Source organism: Dreissena polymorpha, chromosome 13 (genome assembly GCF_020536995.1).
Source record: "Dreissena polymorpha isolate Duluth1 chromosome 13, UMN_Dpol_1.0, whole genome shotgun sequence".
Classification (NCBI taxonomy): domain Eukaryota; kingdom Metazoa; phylum Mollusca; class Bivalvia; order Myida; family Dreissenidae; genus Dreissena; species Dreissena polymorpha.
The window spans coordinates 51,134,983-51,162,529 of NC_068367.1; the positions used below are offsets into that span (position 1 = coordinate 51,134,983).

Genomic DNA, 27,547 nt, shown 5'->3' on the forward strand with positions numbered 1-27,547 from the left:
AAAACCGGAAATTCAAATCAATTAGACCTCAGGTCAGATAACGAAATAAACAGAAACAAGGAAGTTAAGTTTTACGCAGTTAAAATGAAACAACTACTGTATTCGATCGCTCTTTTCGCGACGATATGTCTGGTATATTCATCTTCAACGACCAAAGCGACACAGGCCCCGGTCACAACCAGCCAGCAATCAACCACAAAAGCAGGTACGACGCGACCTTATTTTAATTCTGATGATTTCTATGATATTAATACATCACATGACTGACATCAGTGTAAGTGCTATTTTTTTCAAGCGTTGTGCCGAAATTATTCATCCTTCCCAATTAAAAAACTACATAATTCTTTCAATTCCCAATGAATCTTTCCAAAACAACATATTTTTATTTGCAACATTTAGTTGATCTCATGAGTTGGACCCCATTAAATAAAATGGTAAAAACACTTAATACTTTCCATGTACAGGGATTTCAATAGACGCAGAATCCTGCGTTTTGACGCGAGCAAATTAACAATGACTCGTTTTTGATGCAACCCTTTTTTCTGCTGTGCGTCATTTTGACGCATTGAAAATTAGACCCGTGCGTCAGTCAGTTAACATATCGAGTTCCATGGTAAGAAATCCCGCTGTGCTTCTCATTGAAATTAATGTATCAGAATTTGAAACTCGGTCTATAATTGAGAGAATACCCCGGGCGTTGTTTATCTTATCTCATCTCTTCCAAGACACATGTCACCGTCTAAATAGTGCGTGCGCACTAACTGGGTAATTAGCAGCCGTGATTACGTGATAATTGATTGACCATCCGATAATTGCAGAGTTTTTTGCAGACTTTGCAAACGGCAAGGTTAAAGAAAGTCGGCAAAAATAAAGAAAAAACAAAAAATTGATCAAAGGTCTATTAATAACGTAGATCCACTATTCAGTCCAGCGAGTTTTGTCAGTTTGTTAATCTACCAATAATTACGAGTAACACCGATATATCTTATATAAACTGGAATACAAGTTATTTTTTATATACTAACAAGTCATAATACTACACATAAACATTGAGAAAACAAATTACTTCGATTATATATAAATTATCCGAGTAGATTTAAATTTCTTTGTCATGACATTCGACATTGTAAATCGCTGACATATTGTAAATTAAATTATAACCCACATTTAATTCAAAGCTAGCAATCCAAATTACAAGTAATGGTGATTCAATAATGGAGAAAGCATTAACTGGATTTAACAAACATTTGATAAGGTTTGTTAAACCAGAAAACAAGAATGAGCATTTGGATTATTAAATTTAAACACCTACAGGTACGGCATTCTTAAGTGTACATATTTCGGACATGTATAGTATTCGGATAAACAGTTATAGATATACTAGATGTTCCATGCATTTAGATTGTGTTTTGTTACAAAAGCTATCATAGGGATGATGATAATATAATGACGATAAATATGTGATGAAAAGGTGCTACCATATATCTTAAATTACTTAAATGTGTTAAAAGACTTAAATGTGCTATGATGAAGTAGATTTTAATGAGCATTTATTGTTTTTACAAATAAACATAGTATAGTGATAGAAATAATACAGGAGTTGTGAAATGAAAAACTTAATGTGGATATTGTTCGCACAAATTATTTATGTTTTGTCATTATCTTTGTGTACCATTAAAAAATGTTGTGTTATGTATCATGGTATTGTTATTTAATAAAGCAGTATAACTTTTTATTAAGATATTGTGTTACTCTTAGAGCATATGTTTATAAAAAAAACACGAATAATACAGACAAAAACACAATAAACGCGCTTCAATATTGACCCCAGCATTTTTCAATTTGACTCCTCAAAATTTCAGTCCAGGGGTCATTGACTCCTGGTTTTTAAAATCTATTGAAAGCCCTGCATGTATTTTTTCTATAAGCCAAATAACTCTGACCTCCAAATTCTTGTTAAAAGTTCCCCAATCCTAAGAGCCCTAGCCCAAAAATGGAGAAAAAAACACTGGACACTGAGTAACAGGGATTATTAAAAACAATTAAGAAAATAACATTCCAAAATAGTATAATTTTGGATTTTTTCCATAGTCAACTACAATTCAAATTTTTGTCCACACTCTAGCAAGTCACTAGTGTAGTACAGTGAAGAATAAGGAGCCCTTATACTGCCTTTTATAGCAATGTGGCAGAACTACATGTACATTGTAGGTTCAATCATAGTGGTTGGGGAATTTTTCTGGCAGGGTTAAATTTGCACCCAACATGAATAAGTTATATATGCAGTGCTTTCAGCAACTAATTAAACGGTTCCTTGCCGGGGGCTTGAATTTCGAAATCAGAGTCTTCTGGGCGTTTGAAATGTAATGAATAGTGTATTTTTCAGTAATTGCAACTCGTCATTCTTAAGATCAAAGCCATATCAATGTTGAGCGCTGATTTACAATCCTCTGTCAATAATATGTATCTCTTTACCCAACTTAAGCCCACCTTAAGGGCAATCGATATTGGCCAATGATAGAGCACACTTTGCATGAGCGCCAGCTCTTTTAGGCATTCAATACATGCAGTAAAATAAGAAAAAATTAGTAAAATCAGCTTAGAAATATTATTGCCAGGTATTGTCACGTTTTTGTTTCATTTGCTTATCTCTTTATACGACTTTGCAACCAGTCGCTATTTTGGAGGCAGACGGCGATATTAAATGTGTATTCAAATTATACATCATCTGCGCATGAATGACCCAATGACCCAATATTATCCGATAGCTCCACCCGTTCTCACGTTTCATTCGACAAAGTCATGTCATGTGTAAGCGAGCTCAATGCTGATTGGCCAGCTACCATGTGCACTTCAATTACAATAAGGTCAAGGGATTTCTATTCGGGTACAGACCGGGTTTCTTTAACTGTTCGAATTGCGAACACTTTCATTGAAACAAAGAGACAAATATAGAAAACCAGTCCGGATTAAAATAGGGGATGTTTTCAACGAAATTGTTCTCAATATTGCATTTTCGCAATTTAGATATTTCTTGAGCCAAATTCTCAATATTTTCGCAAATGACTCAAATGGCGAACGACAGCGCGAGCATTGCGAACGTGTTATTATTGGAATAAATGCTCACTATTACAGGGCTCGTGCTGTCATTCGCCATTTGCGAAAGTATAGCGAATTAAGCTCAAGAAAAATGTAATTTGCGAATATGCTTAAATCTCGTTAAATTTCATTGACAACATCCGCCATTTTAATCCGGAGTGTTGTTTTTTAAAACTATTTTTCTCTTTGTTTCCATGAACGTTTTGAAGCGCATATGGTAGCTGGCCAATCAACATTAAGTTCACTATCAGGTAATATTGGGTCATTAATGCGCAGATAATAGAATACACAGTTGATATTGTCGTCTGCCTACAATATAACAGCCGATGGCAAAAGTTGTATAAAAAAATATGCAAATGAAAAGAAGCGTAACACTCAATAAATTATTTTTAAGCTGATCACTTTACAAATTTCTACCAACTATCGATCTAAATTAAAGAATGATAATTAAATAATTAGTTACATGTAGAAGATGTTGCACCTTTCTGTTCTTGATTGAAATTAAAATGTTATAATTGCTTTGTTTTTTACTCACAAACTATGCTATTGTAAAGTAATATGTCAAACAAATAGTATATTAATTACCTATTTGCTAGGTTACTTGTTTTCATTTTCTGTAGTCAAACGATATGTACATTTTATTTCATGTGCAAAATTTGTACAATTTTTCGGACTGTTGTTTTCGGATAAAGTATTTTTCGTCGATTATATTATATTTTTGATGTTCTTTATAGAAAAAAATAGACTCATGTGCGGTGATAAGGACAGTGCAGAAAAATGTTTACCAATTTCCTTTCATGAGGAAGAAGACTTGGAGCTTTATTTGATAATTACCTTTCAGTTTGGTGTATGTCGGATAGGGCTATCACGATTCACCGGTATATCGGTATATCGCGGTGCATGTCGTGAAAAAAATCGCATCGCGGTACGGCGTTGCCGCACCGGTTTTTTTAATATTGTTATATTAGCACAGATATAAATACATTACATAATTATTTTGATATAGATATCGTTTTGAAAAATGTAGAAGCGATTCAAAAGGGCTAAATAAATAATCCGTTTATATCCAGGTCAAGCAAGCGCTTCCACTTGTAGATGTTTAACTTTCACGTTTAAAATACGGCGATGTATGGGTCCGTACCTTTTTTGGAATTAGGGACAGATTTCCTTTGCAAATAAGTTCATAATTATCCAAAAGATGTTTATTCTATTTCTTATTTTCTTTCTTTAGTATATCGATCGTTCAAAGCATGGCACTTCCGAATCATGTTATCTTAAGATTCTGAATAAGTCGATGAAGAGTCAGAACGCTACGGATTTCAATACTGGGCCCGTTGACTCCGCATTTTGAACATGCCCTTGAAGCGTTTGATTTACACAGATCGTAGTCATGGCTATTGTAAACAACATGGCGGACATTTTAGAAAAAGACGCGAACAATAACAATGACATCTTCTATCAAGTTTATTACAGTTTCTTTTACAGTTTCTAGTCATACTATGATACCAGTGTTTTCTGATTATTGAGTTTAATAAAGTTTGTAAAACTTGTTATTCTGCTGTTTTCTTCACAGATACATATTCTGTAAAATATCGCGGTACGTACCGCGATACAGTGTTGCCGCACCACGATATACCGCGGTATGCTCACGGCTTATCGTGACAGCCCTAATGTCGGAGTTCAATGTCAGAAAAAAAAAAAATACTAAAAATAATAAAATCCCTACCTACCTACCCACCCAAATTCATCTGGGTCGGGTTATGCCAAACAAACAATTTTTTAAGGATGGTCTAACTTTAAAAGTTCTTCATATTTTTTCATTAAACTTGAAACATGGATGATGGCAATATGGACATTATGCACGTCATTTTATTTTCTTCCTACGTAAAAAATTCTGGTTGCTGTGGCAAAAAATATAAAAAATTCAAACAATGGTGGAGCAGTAATATTTTTTCATTTTTAACCAATGAGTTTTTAGTGCATATGTGCTGAAACAATGAGCTTTTTCCAAAAATAATGAGATTTTTTGGTTTTTAAATTATTCAAAGTAAGGATGTTTTTTCCTTGCATGCTACAAAGTTGGATTTAAGCTAGGGTGCTTGAATAGCAGTAACGTGGTCTGAAAAAGCAGCGTGCCGTTTTAATGTTGTATGCTTAAAATTCTAATTTTGGCAGAGTTGGTGCGTGCCGTTTCTCATGCCAGCATCAGTGCATACCACATAGTACATAAAGTCCCCTTCACTTCGTATTTTAACAAACTATACGTTATTTGCTATTAAGGCAAAAACTTGTTTGAAATAGTAGATGTACTTGCCTTGCTGACCCTCTTGGATGATGCTACATGTTTATTACTTTCGGCAATTCCAAATGCAGCCTTAAAAGTTACTTGATCTTGACAGGGTTTTAATTTTTTTGGGGTGCAATTTTTGGCAGTTCAGAAAGCGAAAGCGGATGGGAACATTTGGATGGTTTGACGTCGTCTTATTCAACCTTATAGTTCATGCACAAAGCAGAGAACCAGTATGAAACGCAGATACGAATGATGTAGTATGGCGTAGTACACATATAGCCATTGTTACAGTAAAAATCATCTTTTGCGTTCTGATAAAATGCGGAAAAATTTGAGCCGTGTTAAGTATTGACAAGTATCTTTCCGATTTTGTCTTTCTTAAGAATCAATGCAATTTTTTAGACCCAGATATTTTGTCTCATGTGCTTTTGGTAATTTTTATGCGCAAATAACGCAAAACGCACATGAAAAATTATCACTGGTGGAGCCGGTAGGGGACATCATGATCATATTGCTTGGCAATAGGCTTGTTTTTATTTTTTAATTATTCTTACCAGTCGACTGATTTCAAAGTGAAAAAGGATCAGTTTATGCACCCATGATTGTTTAAACACTGACCAAATGATTAACATTGCACATGTGGTGTTTAGTCGCTGTATATTATTCATCATTTCATCATTCCAAGCTCTTTATGCACTTTTTGCCTTTTAATCACCCTCTGTTCTAATGCTAACCTGTGTACAGAATTCACAAAAGAGAACACGTCATGTATTCATTTTTCATCCATAAATACAATATCTTTTTATATTCATAAAGGTATTACATTTATCACATATTCAAATGATTGTTTTGTAGTACATATTTGCCTTTTGCGAATTCTGTCAGTGACACGTGTAGATGGTGACATGGTGAGTGGATTCACAGCTAGAGACCCATGTAAGGCATTAGCTAGGTCCTGGTGTACTTCATAACAGTGCACTCACGTCCTGAGTATGTATGAAAAATGCGAAAATGATCGCAAAGTAAACAGTATTAACTATATAGTGTAAGGCCGAATTTGGAAGTCACTGGTGATATTCAGAAAAGTCACGGATGGACAAAAGAGAGCTATGTGCATTGTGCTAAAATTAGATTTTTATTTTCTGTAGTTGAGATGCACTAAATTTTTACTTATTTTGAAGTGAGTTGATGGATTTATTCCAATCGGTGTTAGAAATCAGATATTTTATCATTGATGATTTTGTCTCTAACATTTTCCTGTTTTAATAAGCAGTGTTTGGAACAGAATCTACCAAAATGCAAACGTCAGGGTAGTGAATTATTCAGAACTTCAATTCCGGTAATAACCAGGTTAACATAGACTTTTAGCAAATATTTTGGAATGAATCTATTACTTTGGAACTGAATTGTGTTAAGATGAAATTTTAGAAAAATCAACCCTTCAACATGGTTATCTTTCAAAATGTTACAAAAATGTAGCATAATAAATTTAATTTGTAATCCTTAACATGCTTCGACATTGTAATGTTAACGCGACATGAACAAATTCTAGCTTCAAATAAACTTTGCTTCATGTTTTTCTGCTTTTCTTTTGTGTCAATAAAAAGCGTGCCAAAACTATGCAGGCATGTACAATGTCACATAAAAAGTGTGGGTGTATTTATTGCATAAATGTGTGAACAAAAAGTCAGGAGATACATGTACAAGTGTAATCAGTTGGAAAAACCATGTCCTGATTTGAACGTTATTTCTTCAAATCTTTTAATAGTCATATATGCCAAAGTTCATTTCTTTCTTAAGAAAAAAAAATGCAAATGTTTATTTTCATGAAATTCTTGAGTGCTGTTATACAAGATATTTTCATGAATTTGCATTTACAAATGGAATATAGTGGATTATGGGGTAATGCATAGCAATGGGAAAAAAAGTAAGTATGCAGTAATTGATAGACTTGGGTTGATAGAGATGCGTCTGGGAATCGATCTTATCTGGATTATGCATATCTTTGCATGAGTGTAAAAACAATTAAACAAATGCCGTTATCCATGACTTTATAGCCTTTTCCTTTAAGAGTCATAACGCACCAAGTAATGTCATAATTAAATGTTTAAAAAAACATACAGAGGTGGCTTCTCTCCCCCCCCCCCACCTAACAGCCCCTGAGCGTTATAAAAAAAATCTCTTGAAAATACTGATATGTTTGTTTGTCTGTACGACATCTAAAAGATGTCATGGTAGAAAGAAATTCCAGGAAGTATTGCAAAAATATAAGGAGTGTTTGTAGTTGGGTGATAAATGAGGAGCACTTATACTGCTTTGCTATATGAGCAAGTTTTTATAAAAATGCCGTAGAGTGTCTGCTTTTAACTGATAAGGCATGGATTCAATCCCTTTTGTGGTCGGGGATTTTTCTGGCTGGGATATACATGTACTTGACAGTGTTTTTGCTTCCATTTTGGGAATTTGGCTGGGTCTCAATAGATTGGGAAAAATCGTGTTGTTTTGACTAAAATTGGGGATTAAGTGTTGTTGTTTTTTGCCAAAAAATTCTTCAAAATTGATAATAAAAAATGAGAATATTGTATTTACTAAGTTTCATATTAAAGAGCTGGATAGGAGATATGTTGTGTTGAGATTATTTTTTTTTAATTACTGTGTTATTCAAAAAATTCTTATCTTTGGTATTTTGTATGATTTTATGAAAAAGTAAAGGGAAACAGACCTATCTTAGCCAAATGTATAAGCCATTGAAAATAGCATCACTGCTACAGTACTTCAGCTAGAATTCGGAAAGGGCAGGGTGCTCTTTTCTATTAAGGCTAAAGGGCATTTTAGCTAGAGCTGCAACAATTCACCAACAGTTCGATTCGATTTCAGACACTCCGATACGGATTTTTTTATTCGATTCATCTTCAAACCTAGTTTTATCATACATGTATATTCACTCTTCTGCCTTAAAATAAACATTTCTGTTCAAAAGTGTCGCATATCTAGATATCATGGGCATTTGTCAAATTGTGTGTTTGTTTGATATAGTTTGGTTGGTTCAACAGTGTTTTAAAAACTGTTGAAAGTGTGTTAAATTAACATAAATTTGTAAGAAATATTTTGCAAGAAAATGCCAATTGTCTTTCAAACTATGTCAATATTTCAATAAATCACATAAAAAAGAATAGCAAATTAGGACTTAATATTAATATAAAAATCTTCTGAATAGAAGATTGTGTTGAATACACAATAATACAAAATTAAATAAATAATCATAAGAACATCTGGAATCAGTGGAGTGATAATACTAATATCTATTATACTTATATCCAAAACCGCTACAAGCATGTCTACCATTATGCCGTGACAGCATCACCTAGCTGTTACCTGTGGGACAAACCACATTCTCTAATAACCTTAACAAATTCCCAACAGAAACAGAACTACTTTTCTGGCTGGCAACTTGAGTAGTTGCACTTGTGCTACCTCTTAGTCTTGCTAAATCAACGTTATGTTTGCATCTGTGAAGCACAGTTTAAACTTTGCTTTATCGGGAGGGCTACTATTCCGAAACCCAAAATACTGCCACTTTTTATTTTAGCTTCTTTGGCGCATCTGATAATTTCAATTTGTCGGCCACAACTTGTTCAGCCATTTTGACGCTTTTTCCGAAATATAAAATATACACCTTTCCGAGTTTCCGTATCAAATAGTCAGAATACAGCGAGCTTTACGTATCTATGTATATATATGTCTATAATTATGTTAAAGAATCAAATCGAATTTGGTAGGTTTGGTATCATAATCGAATTGAGGCATTTCGATTCGATTTTCGATGCATCGGATCGAATCGTTGCAGCTCTAATTTAGCTCACATGGTCATATTTACTCTTTGGCGCATTTTCAAAATAGCATATGTCGTTTAAAATAAATATTTTATATTACATGTATTTTCATTTTAGACATTGTTTATATAATTAATAAAACTAGCATCACTCTGAAAACCGAATAAACTTAAGGAAACTTCTAACACAATTTTCTGTATAGTATACAGTATTTACTCTATGTTTGCGGACACTTAAAAGTAATTTTTTTAAATCGTGTCAGAAAATTTAGATACGAAAACTATTAAAAAATTGCAGGTGTCCAAAAATTTAGAGACAAAAACTAAGGTGTCCAAAAATTATAATTTAATTGAAATAAATAAATAAAAACAACCTTACAGCTTTGCTAATTCTTGCCAGAAATGATATAGAACAAAAACGTTAAAACAGAAAACATTCTGCTTCCTTAATAGGACGACGCAATTCCAAACGCTGTAGGGTTAAATCCATTATTTTCTACCGGTATACATTGTTATTTACCTAATCACGCAAATGTAATGGTCACTTGCCCTCAGGCATGAATCTGCAAGGTTTTATGACCTTAATCCCGTTGTCAAAATCCATGATCGAAGTGTCACAAGATAAGCAAAAAAAAGGGCCGAAGTCTGTAGAAAAGCGTGGTAAAATATACTGTCCGAAAAGTAAGAGACATTAATTATGGACAAAAACCCGTATGTCCGAAATTTAGAGTCACGAAAAATAATTATTTTTGCTAAAAAAGAGGGTGTCCAAAATCTTAGTGTCCGAAAACTTAGAGTAATTACGGTAAATTATGTGATCAGATAAATAAATGGCATGACATTGGTAGGACCTTGGGCCAGCAGGTTGCTGCGCCCTTCCATTTAGTCTTATCTGGAGCACTGCTGCTATAGCATGCCTGAATGCGAAAATATTTGTGTGCTTGTAGCTGTCTACTCTGTCTTTTTCTGATAATTTCCTCTATTCTATTTTCATGTTACAGTTACATCACAACCACCGACTCCTTCTACAACATTGGAACCAGGTGCACGTAAGTATATCATGTGGTTTTGCTTTAACAGCTCTATGTCAAATAATGATGAGAAATTGGGTGAAATATTTGGGTTTTCTTTATGTACGAAATATTGACAAGTATATCAAAAAGATTAAATATTTGGATCTGGTGTATGTTTAACAACAAAGGGGTTACGATGCTGTTAACACAAGCCTTGGGCTGTATTTGCATTATTTATTGGTATCACAATGCTGATTAGCGTGTACATACTTGAATAGTTACTTCATTAGTCCTAGGTTGTAATTCAGCCAATCAGAAATAAACACGCATAGAACACTGACCAATGGGATTCATAACAGAGTTTCACTGGGCAAATGTTAGAGAGAAATAGGCAGTTAGCGTTTAGACCTAGAGGTTGATAGTTGGAAAAAGACACAATCATGTAGCAATCACAACGTATTTGTATAACCAAAATATTAGTTAAGTCAGACATTAAATTGGACTAGAAACTGATACATGGTGTTGTTGAATATTTTATCCTATGTAATGCAGAGAAATTAACATAAATAGAGAGGGACCGACTTGTCCCATGCGCGACACGAGAAAATGGTAGTTAATGCAAAACTCGTCATCTTGGCAATTCGCGCATGACGAGATATCGAATAATAGGCTACACACCGGTAATGTAAGTAAGAGTAATGAACATTGCTAGTAACTATGTGTCGTCCATGAACTATGAACGATTACGAGACATCTTCCTGCATTTGGGTCTTGTGGTGGGAAAACTGTGATTAATGCATGTGGCAATGGGCATAAAGAGTAATTTCAGAATAAGCCTTAACTGAATTTACAAGTGACTTTCTTCAACCAAAAAATGAAGAAGTATTGTCCCTGATAAGCCTATGTGGACGACAAAGGCTAATCTGGGATGACACTTAACCCACATGCGTAAAGTCCATGAACAAGGCTCCTTTTAAGGCTCCTGATTTCTTGTATTTCAATGTTTCCTTGTACTAAGAGAGTATAAGCAATTTTATTAATTTTAATTAAATTGCAAGATTGTGGAGCACCTCTATGATTACATTATATAATATTATAATATATTATATATAGATCCCTCATTTCTATGTTACTATTGAAGTACACTAAAGAAGCCTATCAATGCCTAATATTGTGTTGTTATTTTTCGTAGATGAGATAATTAGTTAAAGACCCATTTTTATACACCCACAAACGAAGTTTAGGTGGGTATATAGGAGTGAGCTCATCTGTCGGTCGGTCCGTATAAAGTGTCCGCGCTCTATTTCAAGTTGTTTTCATCCGATCTTCAACAAACTTGGTCAAATGTTGTATCTAAATGATGTCTAGGTCAAGTTGGATATGGGTCATGCCGGGTCAAAAACTAGGTCACGGGGTCACTTGGTGCATTTTAAACATTGAGCATGGTGTCCGCTCTCTTATTCAAGTAGTTTTCATCAGAGCTTCAGCAAACTTGGTCAGAAGTTGTATCTAGATGATATGTAGGTCAAGTTCGAACATGGGCCATGCCGGGTCAATAACTAGGTCACGGGGTCACTTAGTGCGTTTTAAACATTGAGCATGGTGTCTGCTGTTTTTTGTGAAGACAACATGCAAAGTATTGTGTCAATGCGGCATGTTGGGGTATTCGTCACGTCTGTGACAAAGTTCTTGTTTAGGAATCATTTAACATAGACTACTTTATAAATTGATTTGTGATCACCTACATGTACTACGTAGGTCTTGTTACTTTAGTAGAAGTTTATATGATTAGCTTTAATGAGTGCCTTTTGTCAGTTATTTATCGTCCATCATCAACATTTGCCGTGTAAACTGTTAATAGGCCACATTAAATGTCTTGTATTCATGAAACTTGATCAGAACATTAATTTGTCCTAATGATATCTCGGCTGTGTTTGAAACTTGGTCCACAGGAGTAAAAAACTAGGTCCGAATGAAAAAAAAGCATGTAAACACACTTGAATAAATATTTTAGTCTGTGCTTCATGAAATTTTTGTTGTAATGATTTTTGTCCAAAATTGGTTCCAGTATGTTGACAGGCGGCATAGCCAGGGGTGTTTTAGTTTTGCTTATGTGGCTTCTTAGAAGTCAAATTGTCTGCCTATCTTCATACAATTAATCCACAACATTTTCGAAATTATATCTTTTCTGAGTTTTAAAATGGGTTTCAGTCCATTTAAAAACCTGGCCACGAGGGGGATTTGATGTTTTCCTTAAGTGGCAAAAGCTGCTTGGAACAGTTGTCAGTTGAGCAACCAAGGGGATTTGGCCGTCTTGTTTTTAATAACACACTGTAAAACAGTTAAATACAAAAAATATTTTTAATTGTAATTATTTAGAGCTAGCTGTGTTCATGAACATTTCACAGATGCAGAAAATCAGTAAAAGTAGTTAAATTGCTGTGAATGCAACGTAAATTTAATATAGCTATGCATATGCTCACTTTTGCTAAGGGTTTTGATTAAGGTGAAATTCTTTGACATGTTGTGTCTTTTTCTGTTGATCATCACAGTGGCAATGACAAAATGGCAAGGTATCTTCGATTCGTTCATGTTTGTTTAGTTTAGTTTTGTTTAATATGTTTCCGTGCAATTTTATACAGTTTTGAACATAATGCCAAGTTATGCGAGAAAAAAATGGAGATGATCCAGATAATGTTGCAAAAACTTGTAATCCAATCCCATGCATATTTGATGCAAACAAATACGTTTAAACTATGAAGCGATAAGAGCTTTTAGGGCAAGGTAATACATGTACTTAAACATTGAATGCAAAGATACAGCGCTTGCTGTAAAAAGTTCATATGATATTGCAATAGTTAAAAATCTTCCGTCATCAAATGATAAGTTGTTAAATTGTTGTGAATGCAATGTAAATTTAATATAGCTACATGTATGCATATGCTCACTTTTGCTAAGGGTTTTGACTAAGGGGATTGTTAAATTCTTTGACGTGTTGTGTCTTTTTCTGTTGATCACAGTAATGATGACAAAATGGACAGGTATCTTCGATTAGTTCATGTTTGTTTGTTTAGTTTACTTTTGTTGAATATGTTTCCATGCAATTTTATACAGATAATGTTGCAAAAACTTGTAATCCAATCCCATGCATATTTGATGCATTAAATGTAAAGTAGATTGTGTTAAACTTGTACAATATTGAGCACGTTGGTCTGTGTTTTTGCTTGCAGAGTGTCAGCTTGGAAACACAAGCTGCGATGCCTGTGTGGGAGTCGGCACTGTACAGGTGAGAGGTTTTTAATTGACCATTGAGCCTTTCACTGTGAAATGGGGCTCAATGCATGTCAGCACAGGCTAATCAGGGAAGACACCATGTTTAAAGAGAGTCTTTTTTTACACCAAAATCAAATAAAGGCTGAAATTATTGTCCCTGATTAGCCTTTGCACAGGCTTATTTGAAACAGCACTGTACACACATGCATTAAGCCAAGTTTTCAGAGATAAACAAGCTTAAATAAACAATTATTATATCCTCACAGTTTAAAGGGGTCATTATGTCATTATGTTGGTTGGCTGCTCCATTGCTATGTGAGCATTGATTTAAAACAACTGCGTTTTGTTTTGATTTGCATAAAAGATTGCATGCTTCAAAATCATCAAGCTCCAAAATTTAGAAGCAAACATATATCCTTCTTTCTTATTGTTTCATCCATTCCTATAGATTCATCCACCCCCTTATTTTGGTAATTATGGCATTTTTCTAATAAAATTAAATTAATTATTAAAAATAATCTATAACATAGATGTTGTATTTTGGTTAAATACATGTGAATTTTGATTTTTGTTTATGAGAAAAATTAAATTTAGGTAAAAATTAAGTAAAATCGGCTACCCATACTGTGTAAATACCAATAATTCTGACAATATTCACGTTTTAACAGTATTTTTGTGTTTATTAGTCTATTAGAATATTTATTTAGTGATTTATATCCAAATTACTTTAAAAGTTTTATGTTTTCCTATAAAAATGATGACTGAGCAGATTGCTAGGAAAGATACCAACAAATCAGGGTTGCTAGGGTGCCCACCTAGAATTGACCTGTTAGTAAGAAAATACCTGCGTTGTAAATTATTTTGCCATACATTTGTGGGGAAGATATAAAATGTTTAATTAAATGTTTCACTTGTTCTGAAAATCTTTTAGAAAAAGTCAATTTCACTCTTAAGTGGCCGAATATACAGGAAAAGAGGCTATATCTTCTCTTAAAGTCTAGTTAGTATTGAAGTCCTAGTTTTATGAATGGCTACATGCATTGTCAAAGAGCCATTCACAGTTGCCCTGGCGTAGTTGATATGATGTCCACCTAGCGACCGGGAGGTCACAGGCACGATCCTCACTGCAGTAGCGTTCTCTAGATCTTGACCAGAGACTCTAAATGTTTGTTCTAGCCAGGAACGCAACTTGAGAGTGTTTCAATTAACCTTATGTTTTTGATGCAATCAAGCTAAAATATAAAAGGTTAACCCATTTATGCCTAGCGTCTAGAAAAAAGGCCTTGGCAAACAGTGTAGACCCAGATGAGGGTCTGCGCTGTTTGCTTAAAGGAATTTCTGTAAGAAATATTCTAAATATAGAAATAAATATACTAGACTTCCCTAATTTTGGAAATAAATTGATCAAATTTAGAAGGATGGGAGAGTCCATTAGGTTTAAATGGGTTAAAACTGAAGAGCCATCTGCTTTGCATGTTTTCAGTGTGTTTGGTGCTCGTCTAGCAGCAAGTGTGTACTGAAGAAGAATGCGATACCTACCGACGAGTGTGGAGGTCTCTCACAGGCCAGATGGGGCGTCTGCTGGTGTAAGTTGACACTTTGAGACTCTATATGGGAAAACTGGGCTAAATGTAGTCTGCATAGGCTAATCAGGAATGACAATTTCTGCTTCTAAGGAATTTTTTTGTTTTAAGTGGGTGTCGGCTTTACAAAATCCACTGTCTCTATAATCACTGTTTTCCGAAGTTTGTTTGCGCAACTCTTTTAGATATTGGGCTGATTTTTGGAATGTGAGTTACTTTACATGACTTACAGATGATGTGTGAAATGTGTACTGGTCCATTGATTTTTTGGCAAAGTTATGGGCCTTGGACTGAGCAATTTTCTTTAAAATAACAATTCCAGAATTTTTTTCAAAAACGCTTTCATATACTATCCAAGGCCCTTAACTTTGTCTAAAATCAAAATGCAATAACTTCGTCATCATGTTTTCAATTGGGATATAGCTGCTGTGTGGCGTCAAAGGGTAGTAGGGGGCGATGTGTTTCTCAAACTCAGCTCTTGATAATTCTAAGAATGGGTTGGTTAATACAGGCTCTTGAATATATTACAGTTAATTATAATTGATATAACCACAATTTGTTTTGCCCAATTGATAATACCGGTACTGCGTCAAGTGGAAAAATTAGTGACGTGAAATCTTCAGATTGGGATAAAAGGGTCTTTTTATGTTCCCCACCACTATAGTGGGGGCATATTGTTTTTGCCCTGTCTGTTTGTCTGTTTGTTTGCGCTAACTTTAACATTTTGCCATAACTTTTGCAATATTGAAGATAGCAACTTCATATTTGGCATGCATGTGTATCTCATGGAGCTGCACATTTTGAGTGGTGAAAGGTCAAGGTCATCCTTCAAGTTCAAAGGTCAACAACAAAAATCAAAGCGGCGCAGAAAGGGACATAGTGTTTCTGACAAACACATTTCTTGTTTATTGCTGGTTTCTTTATTTCACAAACCCATCTAAATATTCTTGTACATGCCTTTTTGCTGAAATGTTCAGTTTCTGTGCTCATTTTATTAGCTCGGATGTTTTCGCCGTCATAGCCAGCTCGTCGTCCGCCGTCTGCGTCGTGCTAAAACCTTTACATTTGTTCTAAAATCAAAGTGCTTCCACCTACAACTTTGAAACTTCATACGTAGATGCACCTTAAAGATTTCTACACGCCACACCCATTTTGGGGTCACTAGATCAAAGGTCAAGGTCACTGTGACCTCTAAAAACAAAAAAATCTGACAAGCTTTCATTTATTCAAAACTGCACCCGCAGCCACCCGTTATGCGGTGCTCTTGTTTATTCACTTGCAGATTAAATGCTTTGGAATATAATTGATGCTTTATGCGTACTAAAAAATGAAAAAAACTCGCTGGATATTACTGAGTAATATTGCCCTCTTTTTAGTGAACTATGAGGCCCTGATCATTGCCTGCAGTGTGATTGGTGGGCTGCTGATACTGGCGCTGACAGTCTGCATTTGCTGCTGCTGCTGCTGCAAGAGAGATAAAAGTGCCAAGTAAGTAACAACCATGCCAAGTAAGTAACAACAGTGCCAAGTAAATAATAATAGTGCTGAGTAACGGAAGAAAAAACAAATTCCTTACAAATGCATTTTAACCCAAGCATGTGCTAGGGGTCAGCATAACATAGGGGGCAACATAACCTAGGGGTCAACATAACCAAGGGTTCAACATAACCTAGGGGTCAAAATAACCAAGGGGTCGACATAACTTAGGGGTCGACATAATCTAGGGGTCAACATAACTTAGGGGTCAACATTAACTAGGGGTCAACATAACCTAGGGATTAACATAATATAGAGCTAACATACAAGTCATTATTGATAGAGAAGATAAGGGATTCAGTACAATTGATTCTTATGCAATTAACATATAGGGACAATGGACATTTGGTACCTGTAAGTTTTTAGCTCCACTGGCCAAAGGCTAGCAGCGCTTATGTCATGGTCCTGTGTCCGTCGTGCGTGCGTGCATGCGTGCGTGCGTGCTTTAACTTTTCCTTAAGACATCTTTTTCTCCTAAACTACTGGTCCAATTCTGATCAAATTTCTCAGGAATGTTCCTGGGGTGAACCTCTTTCAAATTTGTTCAAATTATGCCCCTGGGGTCAAATTTGACCCTGCCCCGGGGGTCACAAATAAAGAAAATTTGCTTATATAAGGCCTATTTTGTGAAAACTTTCAAAATCTTCTCGTCCATAACCATTGGTCTAGGACTATCAAATTTGGTATGTAGAGACATCTAATAGTCCTCTACCAAATTTCTTCAAATTATGCCCCTGGGGTCAAATTTGACCCTGCCCCGGGGGGTCACAAAATTCAACATATGCTTATATAAGGCCTATTTTGTGAAAACTTTCAAAATCTTTCGTCCATAACCATTGGGCCTAGGGCTATCAAATTTGGTATGTAGAGACATCTAATAGTCCTCTACCAAATTTCTTTAAATTATGCCCTTGGGGTCACATTTGACCCTGCCTTGGGGGTCACAAAATTGAACATATGCTTATATAAGGCCTATTTTGTGAAAACTTTAAAAATCTTTCTGTCCATAACTGTATGGCAGAGGGCTAGCAAATTTGGTATGTAGTGACATGTAATAGTTCTCTTCTTAGTTTGTTCAAATTATGCCCCTGGGGTCAAATTTAAAACTGCCCCGGGGGTCACAAAAATGAACATACGTTGAATAAGGCCTATTTTGTTCAAACTTTAAAAATCTACTTGTCCACAACCTTATGGCATAGGGCTACCAAATTTGGTATGTAGTGACATCTTATAGTTCTCTAACAAATTTGTTCAAATTAAGTCCCTGGGGTCAAATTTGACCCTGCCCCGGGGGTCACAAAAATGAACATATGCTTATATAAAGCCTATTTTGTGCAAACTTTGATCTTTTTTTGTCCATAACCGTAGGGCTTAGGGCTACCAAATTCGGTATGTAGTGACATCTAATAGTTCTCTTCTTAGTTTTGTTCAAATTAAGCCCCTGGGGTCAAATTTGACCCTGCTCCGGGGGTCACAAAAATGAACATATGCTTATATAAGGCCTATTTTGTGCAAACTTTAAAAATCTACTTGTCCATAACTGTATGGCATAGGGCTACCAATTTTAGTATGTAGTGACATCTAATAGTCCTCTACCAAATTTGTTTAAATTATGCCCCTGGGGTCAAATTTGACCCTGTCCCGGGGGTCACAAAAATGAACATTTGCTTATATAAAGCCTATTTTGTGCAAACTTTAAAAGCTTCTTGTCCATAACCGTATGGCATAGGGCTACCAAAGTTGGTATGTAGTGACATCTAATAGTTCTGTACTTAGTTTGTTCAAACTATGCCCCTGGGGTTGAATTTGACCCTGCCCTGGGGGTCACAAAAATTAACATACGCTTAAATAAGGCCTATTTTGTGCAAACTTTAAAAATCTACTTGTCCATAACCGTATGGCATAGGGCTACCAAATTTGATATGTAGTGACATCTAATAGTCCTCTACCAAGTTTGTTCAAATTAAGCCCCTGGGATCAAATTTGACCGTTCCCCAGGAGTCACAAAAATGAACCTATGCTTATATTGGGCCTATTTTGTGCAAACTTTAAAAATCTTCTGTCCATAACCATTGGGCCTGTTTCTACCAAATTTGGTATGTATTAAAATCTTAAAGTTCTCTACCAAGTTTTTTCAAATTATGCCCCTGAGGTCAAATTTGACCCTGTCCCGGGGGTCACAAAGATGAACATATGCTTAAATAAGGCCTATTTTGTGCAAACTTTAAAAATCTTCTTGTTCTTAATTATAGAGCCTAGGGCTACTGAATTTGGTATATAGTGACATCTTATAGTCCTCTACCAAATTTGTTCAAATTATTCCCCTGGGCTCAAATTTGACTCTGCCTCAGGGGTCACAAAACTGAACATATGCTTATATAAAGCCTTTTTTGTGCAATTAAAAAAAATCTTCTTGTCCATAACCCATGGGCCTAGGGCTACCAAATTTGGTATGTAGTGACATCTTATAGTTCTCTACCAAGTTTGTTCAAATTATGCCCCTGGGGCCAAATTTATATATAAAAATGCTCACCCTTCCAACTTTAAGCGCCCAGTGGGACGAGGGATAGAAAGAGAAAGTCACAGGTTTGAGTACATTTCAACCCATGCACATTGCACGCTTTTTTCGCATAAAAAACAGTGGAGCGATACAGGGCCATCATGGCCCTCTTGTTGTGGGGAGGTAGACAAGTTCCACTTTTATTTTTTGCCTAAATTTCCCTGTAAGCTATGAGCTTGACCTGGCAAGGTAAGCTTCATTATCTTTTTTATCAGCAATATAGTGTGCATGAATGCGAAAGTCATTAAACTGCTACTGTCTGCTGTTGTTTCAGATATGCAAAGGACGATGCCAAAAATGCAAGAAAGAAGGAAGACATGAAGGCCAAACACGACGAGAGGTGAGAGGAATTATATGAGCAACTATTGAAGCCTTGTTCTGGAAAAGCCTGATCAGAATATGGTCTTGTGAGGTCAACAGCTAGGTCAATGGTCTTGTGAGGCCAACAGCTAGGTCAATGGTCTTGTGAGGTCAACAGCTAGGTCAATAAGTCAAAATTGTAAATAAATCTCATGAACGCAGTAACTCTTATTTAGTTGCCAAATCAACATGGTCAAAATATTATATTTCGCAATTATATCTTTCCAGAGTGGGAAATCCCATTTAAAAATTAAGGCCAGCAGAACCCAGTGCACCTTCCCTAATTTTTCCAGACCTGAATAATTTGGGAGGCTTGTGAAGACACATAGTCAAAACCGCCGAATATTTGAAAAGTTGTTACTGCATTATATACTACAGATGTACAGAAAACATTAATCTTATATTGATGAGCCAACTACTGAGCAATGAATTAATACTTTTGGGCCGCACTCTGTGAAAAGGGGTTTTAATGCATTTGTGTAAAGTGTTATCCGCACAGGCTAATCAGGGATGACACTTTCTGCTTTCATTGTATTTTTTCGAAAATCCAGTTTAGGCGGAACGTGTCATCTCTGATTAGCCTGTGCAAACTGCAGAAGCTAAGCTGGAACGCCACTTAATGCACATGCATTAAATCCCATTTTCACAGAGTGCAGCCCTTTTTTTAAATACTTCTTAAATTGTCTGTCTGTCAGTCTGTGTGTCAGTCTGTCTGTAAGTACGTCACACTTTTCTGGATCCTGCGATAACTTTAAAAGTCCTTCCTATTTTTTCATGAAACTTCAAACATGGACAGATGGCAATATGGAGATTATGCACGTCAACTCATTGGGTTCCTACATCAAGAATTCTGGTTGCTATGGCAACAAATATATGGAGAAAAAATAAAAATTACTGGCCATGGTAGGGGAGGGGACCATATTGCTTGGCAATCTCTTGTTTCATCTGTTAAGCAACAAAATAGGATGAAGACATTTATTGCCTTTTCTTGATAAAATACTATGAAAATATTTAAGCCATCTGAAACAAGGTAACAAGGTAAAGTGTAAGAATTTCAAATGTTTGCCCTTTCCTTATAAAACTTGGTCAGAACATTTATCTCAATGATGACTCTATAAAGTCATAAATAACAAGACTTTTGTTCTTGTACAGCTATAGAAAATTCTTATAAACACTCTTGAAAACAGATTGTTTGGTTTGACATGGAAGTTGGTAGAAACATTTTTGCCACAACATAGTTTTTTTAAGAATACCTATTTGCTTTTATTGGGTTAAGCCATATGTGTACAGAAGTTCCTAAACTGAATCTTACACGATTAAATTGTATTTTCGCATGTTTGTTATCAAAGCTTTCCTACTCAGAAGCAATTGGAAAATGTCTATTTGCAAACAGTATAAAACCAGAACAGCCTTCCAGTAATTCGCACTCTGTTCAGGTTTTATGCTGTTTGCTGCCTATCAGTATCTTAGGGTTTTAAAGGAAGCCTTTACAAGTTAATCTAGTAAGAAAGGTCTTAAATTTAAAATGATTTTCTAGGGGACTACAAACGCATCCAAGTTTGTATCCGAGAGGTAAAGATTTCTAATGTTTCTGTTGTACAGGCGTGCAGAAAGAAAAGCCAAGACTGACGAGATTAGGAAGAAATATGGTAAGTTTAATTCAGCGTTCTTTTATTGGCTCATACCTGGGCTGCATTCTGGGAAAACTGGGCTTAATGCATGTGCTTTAAGTGTATTTCCAAAATAGTCAGCACAAACTAATTAGGGACAACACTTTCCGCTTGCTCTGGATTTGGGTTTAAAGAGAGACTGATAAGCCAGTGTTGACTGAATGGGACGACACTTTATGTGCATGTCTTAAACCCTGTTTTCCCAGAACAAGACTCATACCTTTGGTTTGCTCTCCTCTTCCCCTCCCCAATTAATAAACACGTTTCAAAATGAATGTTTAAAAAAATGTGTGGAAAACATAGGATATCAAGAAATTATGAAATGAATGTTAAATTAGTAAATTGACCTAGGTAAAATTGTGTGTTTAAGTAAGTTCCCAATAAAAGTAACATTTTTCACAGTTTATATTTGCTTATTAAAGCTGTGTTCTTGAATGGATGTTCATATTTATGGTGTGACAAAAATAACATATACTCTTTGTCAGCATTGTACATGTGGGTTATTACACATAGTTGGGATTCAAAACGATAGAATCAAATTGTTTAGCCCTTTAATTATTTATTAAATCTTATAGTTCTATTTGCAATATCCAATGTCTCCATGGATCCAGAGGTGTAAAGCATGGCAGTTGTCTGCCAATTCGTCTGTAAATGATCGGCCCTAAACTTGTGCTGAGAACTTCCCTTAAACTACTGTTTGGATCTAACTCCAGCATTCAAAGTTTAATAATCTTAATTAATAATTTGTAGATGAAGGTAAACACAGGATTTTTAACCAGGTTTTTAACCAGGTTTTTCAAAGGAAAAAACTGGTTATTAGATTGGCGAATGCGGGCGGGCTGGCTGGCGGGCGGGCGGAACAAGCTTGTCCGGGCCATAACTATGTCGTTCATTGTCATATTTTAAAATCATTTGGCACATTTGTTCACCATCATTGGACGGTGTGTCGCGCTAAATAATTATGTCGATATCTCCAAGGTCAAGGTCACACTTTGAGTTCAAAGGTCAAAATTGGCAATAAATGAGCTTGTTTGGGCCATAACTATGTCATTCATTGTGAGATTTTACAATTATTTGGCACATTTGTTCACCATCATGGGACGGTGTGTCGCACAAAAGAATCACGTCAATATCTCCAATGTCAAGGTCACCACAACTTAAAATAGATTTATTTTGAAACAAACTTACAAAGGGGGTTAATTTTGTTTGTTCATTTCAAAAGTTCAGTTTGAGTTGTCTCCCTTAATCAGATTTTTTTTCACAATGAAAACCTGGTTTTGTGACAATTTGTCCCTTGTCTGTTTTTCATCTGTAGAATATTATAGTTCCAACATTTTGTAATTTTAATACTTCATTAACTTCTGGGTTAATAAGTGCAAGCTTTCGCTGTTGGATGTCCCTAATGTGCAGATGATCAGCAAAGAACTTGGGCTGTGAAGAGTTCTGGCAGAAATATTGCCGTTTGTCTGTTTTCCATTATAGAATATAAAGTTCCAAATTTTTGTGTGTTTTAAATCTTGGCGTATTTTGCTCAAACTTTAACAGCTGAAAGTGAAGATGATTCTTATCAAAGGAATCTTGATTCGCACCAGTTTTTAGCCTTTGTCCCCTGTAGAATATTTAGAGGTTTTGTCTGTGTAAAAGTATGTGTTGTAGGAAATCTGTGTGTGTGAAGCACTCCTAGCTTTAATGCCCCCGGATCGAATGATCAGGGGTATATTGTTTTTGGCCTTTCTGTCTGTCTGTCTGTCTCCAAACTTTAACCTTGGTTAAGCTTGTGCAATATTGCAATGACTATTGCAATATTAAAGATTGCTACTTGATGTTTAGCATGCATGTGTATCTCAAGGAGCTGCACATTCTGAGTGGTGAAAGGTCAAGGTTATCCTTCAAGGTCAAAGATCAATTATATGGCCTCAAAGCAGTGCAATTCTGTCTTAAAACTTTAACCTTGGTCATAACTTTTGCAATATTGAAGATAGAAACTTGATATTTGGCATGCATGTGTATCTCATGGAGCTGCACATTTTGAGTGGTGAAAGGTCAAGGTCTTCCTTCAATGTCAAAGGTCAAATATATGGCTTCAAAGCAGCACAATAGGGGGCATTGTGTTTCTGACAAACACACTGATTGTTGAAGATTGAAATATTTCCTTTGATGCGTTGAATTTAAACCATAACATGTTTTCTTTTCCAAATAAACCAGGTAACTGTTTTTGAGCATTGTATACCTTGACTTATATTGAATTACTTTATGAAATGAACTAAACCAGTAACAAGATGGAAAAAAAACAATTTTTCAGAATTTACAATTGAAGAAACTGCTAAATAAGCATCTTTGGCGGTGGGTATGAATGTTAAGAAATGTTTATATGCCAACCTGGTTTTAATCATAATATGTGTTGTTTTTATATGAACCAAGGAATAAACTCAGGAGGTAAATAAGCCATGTTGTTCACACTTGCTTTATTGCACAACTGTTTATGTTGCTTTCATGATTCCTGATTTTATGGATTATCATTTTCCAAACATTCTGACACACACTTTAATTTTTCATATTGATTGAAGTATAAACATGCTACATTTTTAAGACATATTCAACATACTTAATAATAATAATAATGATGAAAATGATAATAATTATATTAGTCATGGTAACAAGTATTATTCATACAGGAAAAAATGTTGCTCACATCTTAATATATAAATGTATATCAGTTCAAATGAGATATTATTTTTTAAATGACAAATTCCGTTCTTCTAATGATGAGTCATGTAGCTATTTCACTGTGATTTTACTCACTGGAAACTGGGGACAAAAAACACCAAAATCTTAAAACAAATGTTAACTTCTGTCTCTATATTAATCTTTGTTGTAATGGACCCTGGCAACAATTTCAAGAGTTTATATGCGCCTTGACAGTTAAGTGTGCAACTGTTGTACCTACCTCAAGTATCCCATATGAGATACAATAGTTTCACCCTTAATATGTTCACATAATCTTCACATGATTTTTATTTTATTTGTTTTGTATTTTTGTTCAGCTGTATTTATTATTTACAAGTATGTTAATTTCTAGAGTAGCTCATACAATTATTATCCCACGCCAAAGGAGGAGGGATATAAAATTGGCGTTGTCCATCATTCTGTCTGTCTGTCATTCCATCCATCCGTCACAAATTTTGAAATTGACTGTGCATATCACTTGTTTGCTTGTTAGGTCATAAAGTATTGATCAGTAATATAATAATTTCTTATATGATTGACCACTTTTATTATTTTCATACTTCATATACAGAGAACATACCAGTTTTCTCACACAATCTCAATTTTAGTGGCAGATACTTCTTATGCAGTGAACATAAGCCTTTTCTCAGAAAAGCTAATTTTTGGGAGATTTATTCACCTTATAATTTCCTACCTTATTAATTGGCTAGAATGCTTTACTATAAAACCATTACAATATGATGCAATACACATGTACACTTATATGGTCACCCGGTAATAAATCAACGTGTTTTATGCATGAAATAACCAACCAAATAATATAATATCTTGGTATCAACTGTTATTTTTATCTGAATCTCCAATTATGTCAATAATCTTAAAACAGTATGTGTCACCACTGTGCTCAGTTTGCACCTTTTAAAAGTTTTTTATTTAATGAAAGCATAGGCTTAAGCTTCAAATATCAGTGTAATAAAAATTCACAATTACATCACTTTTTAATTTCGTGTTATTTATATGAAGAAAAAATCATTTTGAGTTCAGATACATGTGTATTAAAGGATGAAGGTTTTCATTCGAACCAGTCGACAGTGTTCTTGTCTTCTTTATACAGTTAGCATATCAGTTTCTATTTCTCTTGAATATACCACAGAAGCTTTCTTATCAGCCTTGTTGTGGATAAATGGGACTTAAAGCATGCGCGAAAAGTGTCGTCCCAGAGCCTGCACAGGCTAATCTCGGACAAACATTTCACCAAAACTTGATTTTTGTTAAGAAGATACTTTATATTCAAGCGGACTTCACAGGCTAATCTGGGAACACACTATGCACATGCATTAAGCCCCATTTTTCTAAAGCGATGCTCAGAGTCTTGTTTATCTCAAATCCTTTTTTTAACCCACTGTTCTATTTTAGGTCTTGTCAAGGAAGAGAATCCCTACACAAGATTTGATGATGCCTAAAGCAGATTGTTTCCCCTGCATATGTTCCATCAGGGTTTACTGCTACCAAAACATGTTGCTGTTCGATTAAGATTTTGTTATCTTTTTTTTCATTTTGAAGTTAATTGTTGTGTGATGAATATGTTTGTCAACTGGAAATTTGAGTCTTTGGATTCATTTAAGAGATCTACATTTATGTTAAAAATACATTTAAATTCCTGACCAATGTAGTATTGAAGTTTGAACTGGCCGAGAGAGGAAAATTCACTGATATATGTGTAGTACATGTACTAAAATAGCATATATACATCACTGGTATGTTATATTTTTTTATAAACATATACAATGACAGTTTTCATAAAACGTTTGAACAAGTACCTTTCATATATGGATACATTTTAGATTTGAAATTCCAAAAAGGACACTTTAAATAGTACTTTTAAGCTGGGTTTTTGAGAGTTTATAAATTTTAGTAAGGATGATGGACACAAATTTGAAATGAAGAAGTGAACCTAGGTACCTTTGTAAGAATAGTAAGAGTTTTGAAGCTTTCAACTTATTGGTGAGTGGGACATCTGATGGAATGGACTAATTTCCTTTCTGTTATCTGAGAAAAGGATGGGACTTGTACAGTCACTATACTGGTATTTAGTTAATAATTTTCTTGCAATCATAGCTTTATTAATAATATATAAGTATTTTTTTTTAACACTTGTTTATTTTTTATTGATGTATGCAATTGTGAAACACAAGAAATAATTATCCTGCAATTCTTTTTTGGTATCTGAAATACTTACTTAGAATTTGCAAAACATGGTAAATGTTCTAAATTTTCAGTTATTTGTACTGAATGTGTAACTAGTATTACTTAATGGATTTATTCATTTTCTGTCATGTAGTTTTAGTAAGATTTATATTAACTCAACATGTATAAGAAATACAATATATTTTTGTATGATTTAATGTGCCTTGGAACTCATAGATAAACAATTATGTAAACAAACAGCTCTATGTGTAATTTATGTATATATTGACAAACATGTTGCTCATTGTCGTCAAAACTTCATGTTATGAATCATTCATACCTTTTAATATGTTCATTTTGTGAATAATTTGTATGGTTTTGCTTTTTGTCAAGTATTCAACATTCTCAATTTCTTTTACTTATAAATGCATTGTATTCAGTTAAAGTCAATTTTTCTTCATGCCATTGATTATCTACAAAAGTTCTCTCCGCATATGCCCAGTTATAATTAAAGAATTACTTAAGTAGTTATTTGGTTACTTGAAGGTTAAAGTTTAAATAAGATTTAATCACGTTCTGGAAATTGCAAAATAAATATGGAATTAAAAACAGGATGGATGTTTTTTGTGATTGTATTTCATAATATATGTGTAAATATTGTCTAAAAGTATTTTGGCATTTTTCAGTTTCAGCTCTTTATCTGTATTTCGTTTTAACTATTATTCAATATATATTATTTAACCATAATAGTTTATTTTAACTTTACAGTTTTTATTTGTAACCTTTTTTCAGTTTTAATCAGAGCTCTAAAGTCCCATTTGCCTACATTTATATCAGGTGTTGTGTAGCCTTCATGTATGTAAGGTGTTATGTAGCCTACATGTATATAAGTTGTTGTGTAGCCTACTTGTTAAGAAGGTGTTGTGTAACCTACATGTAAATAAGGTGTTAAGTTACATTTGCTGACTTATTTATATCATAGGACAAATTTAAGATCCCATCTGACATGAATCTATCTTAACTTGCAATAAGAAATCTGCAACCATGCGAACTTCAGGAATTTAATAAATATCTCATATTAAGTGAAAAACTAGCAATCCTTATAATGATCAATATTGACAGTTTGTGTGTAACATGAATGTTAGGCCACTGCATTTTCAAAATCTAACAGTTAAGAAGAGACATCCTTAATTCGAAAAAATCCGTGAAAGTGGAAAGTATTTTCGCTGATATCCCTGTGATGATGGCAAAAGCTAATCTGGGATGACACTTTACGGACATGCATTAAGTCTAGTTTTCCCAGAACAATGCTCACCACGATTACTATAACTGTCCTTGTTTGAAATAATACTCAGTTACTCACTCATATTGTTAAGAGTGTTTGCTTGTTTTCATCACAAATAAAATATTAACATAA

At 34.6% G+C, this 27,547-nt stretch overlaps 1 protein-coding gene across 3 annotated transcripts; it reads left to right on the forward strand.

The window, feature by feature from the left end:
* LOC127856356 (pituitary tumor-transforming gene 1 protein-interacting protein-like) lies at positions 1 to 27,547 on the forward strand. 3 transcript variants are annotated; one of them, XM_052392501.1, is made up of 10 exons: positions 1 to 205; positions 10,223 to 10,270; positions 12,787 to 12,807; positions 13,465 to 13,520; positions 14,991 to 15,093; positions 16,467 to 16,578; positions 19,461 to 19,526; positions 21,149 to 21,195; positions 23,638 to 23,652; positions 25,360 to 27,547. In XM_052392501.1, the coding sequence occupies exons 1-10, from the start codon at positions 85 to 87 to the stop codon at positions 25,404 to 25,406; spliced, it is 636 nt and encodes a 211-aa protein (XP_052248461.1). In that variant the 5' UTR covers positions 1 to 84; the 3' UTR covers positions 25,407 to 27,547. The 3 variants fall into 3 exon arrangements, with proteins under 3 accessions (XP_052248461.1, XP_052248462.1, XP_052248463.1); XM_052392502.1 differs by lacking the exon at positions 23,638 to 23,652 and having other exon boundaries at positions 2 to 205; XM_052392503.1 differs by lacking the exon at positions 12,787 to 12,807 and having other exon boundaries at positions 3 to 205.

Coding starts and splice junctions, on each gene's coding strand:
- LOC127856356 (XM_052392501.1), top strand. CDS start 85: ATGAAACAACTACTGTATTCGATCGCTCTTTTCGCGACGATATGTCTG. Junction 12,808..13,464: donor GGCAATGACAAAATGGCAAG/GTATCTTCGATT, acceptor TTTTGCTTGCAG/AGTGTCAGCTTGGAAACACA. Junction 16,579..19,460: donor AAGAGAGATAAAAGTGCCAA/GTAAGTAACAAC, acceptor CTGTTGTTTCAG/ATATGCAAAGGACGATGCCA.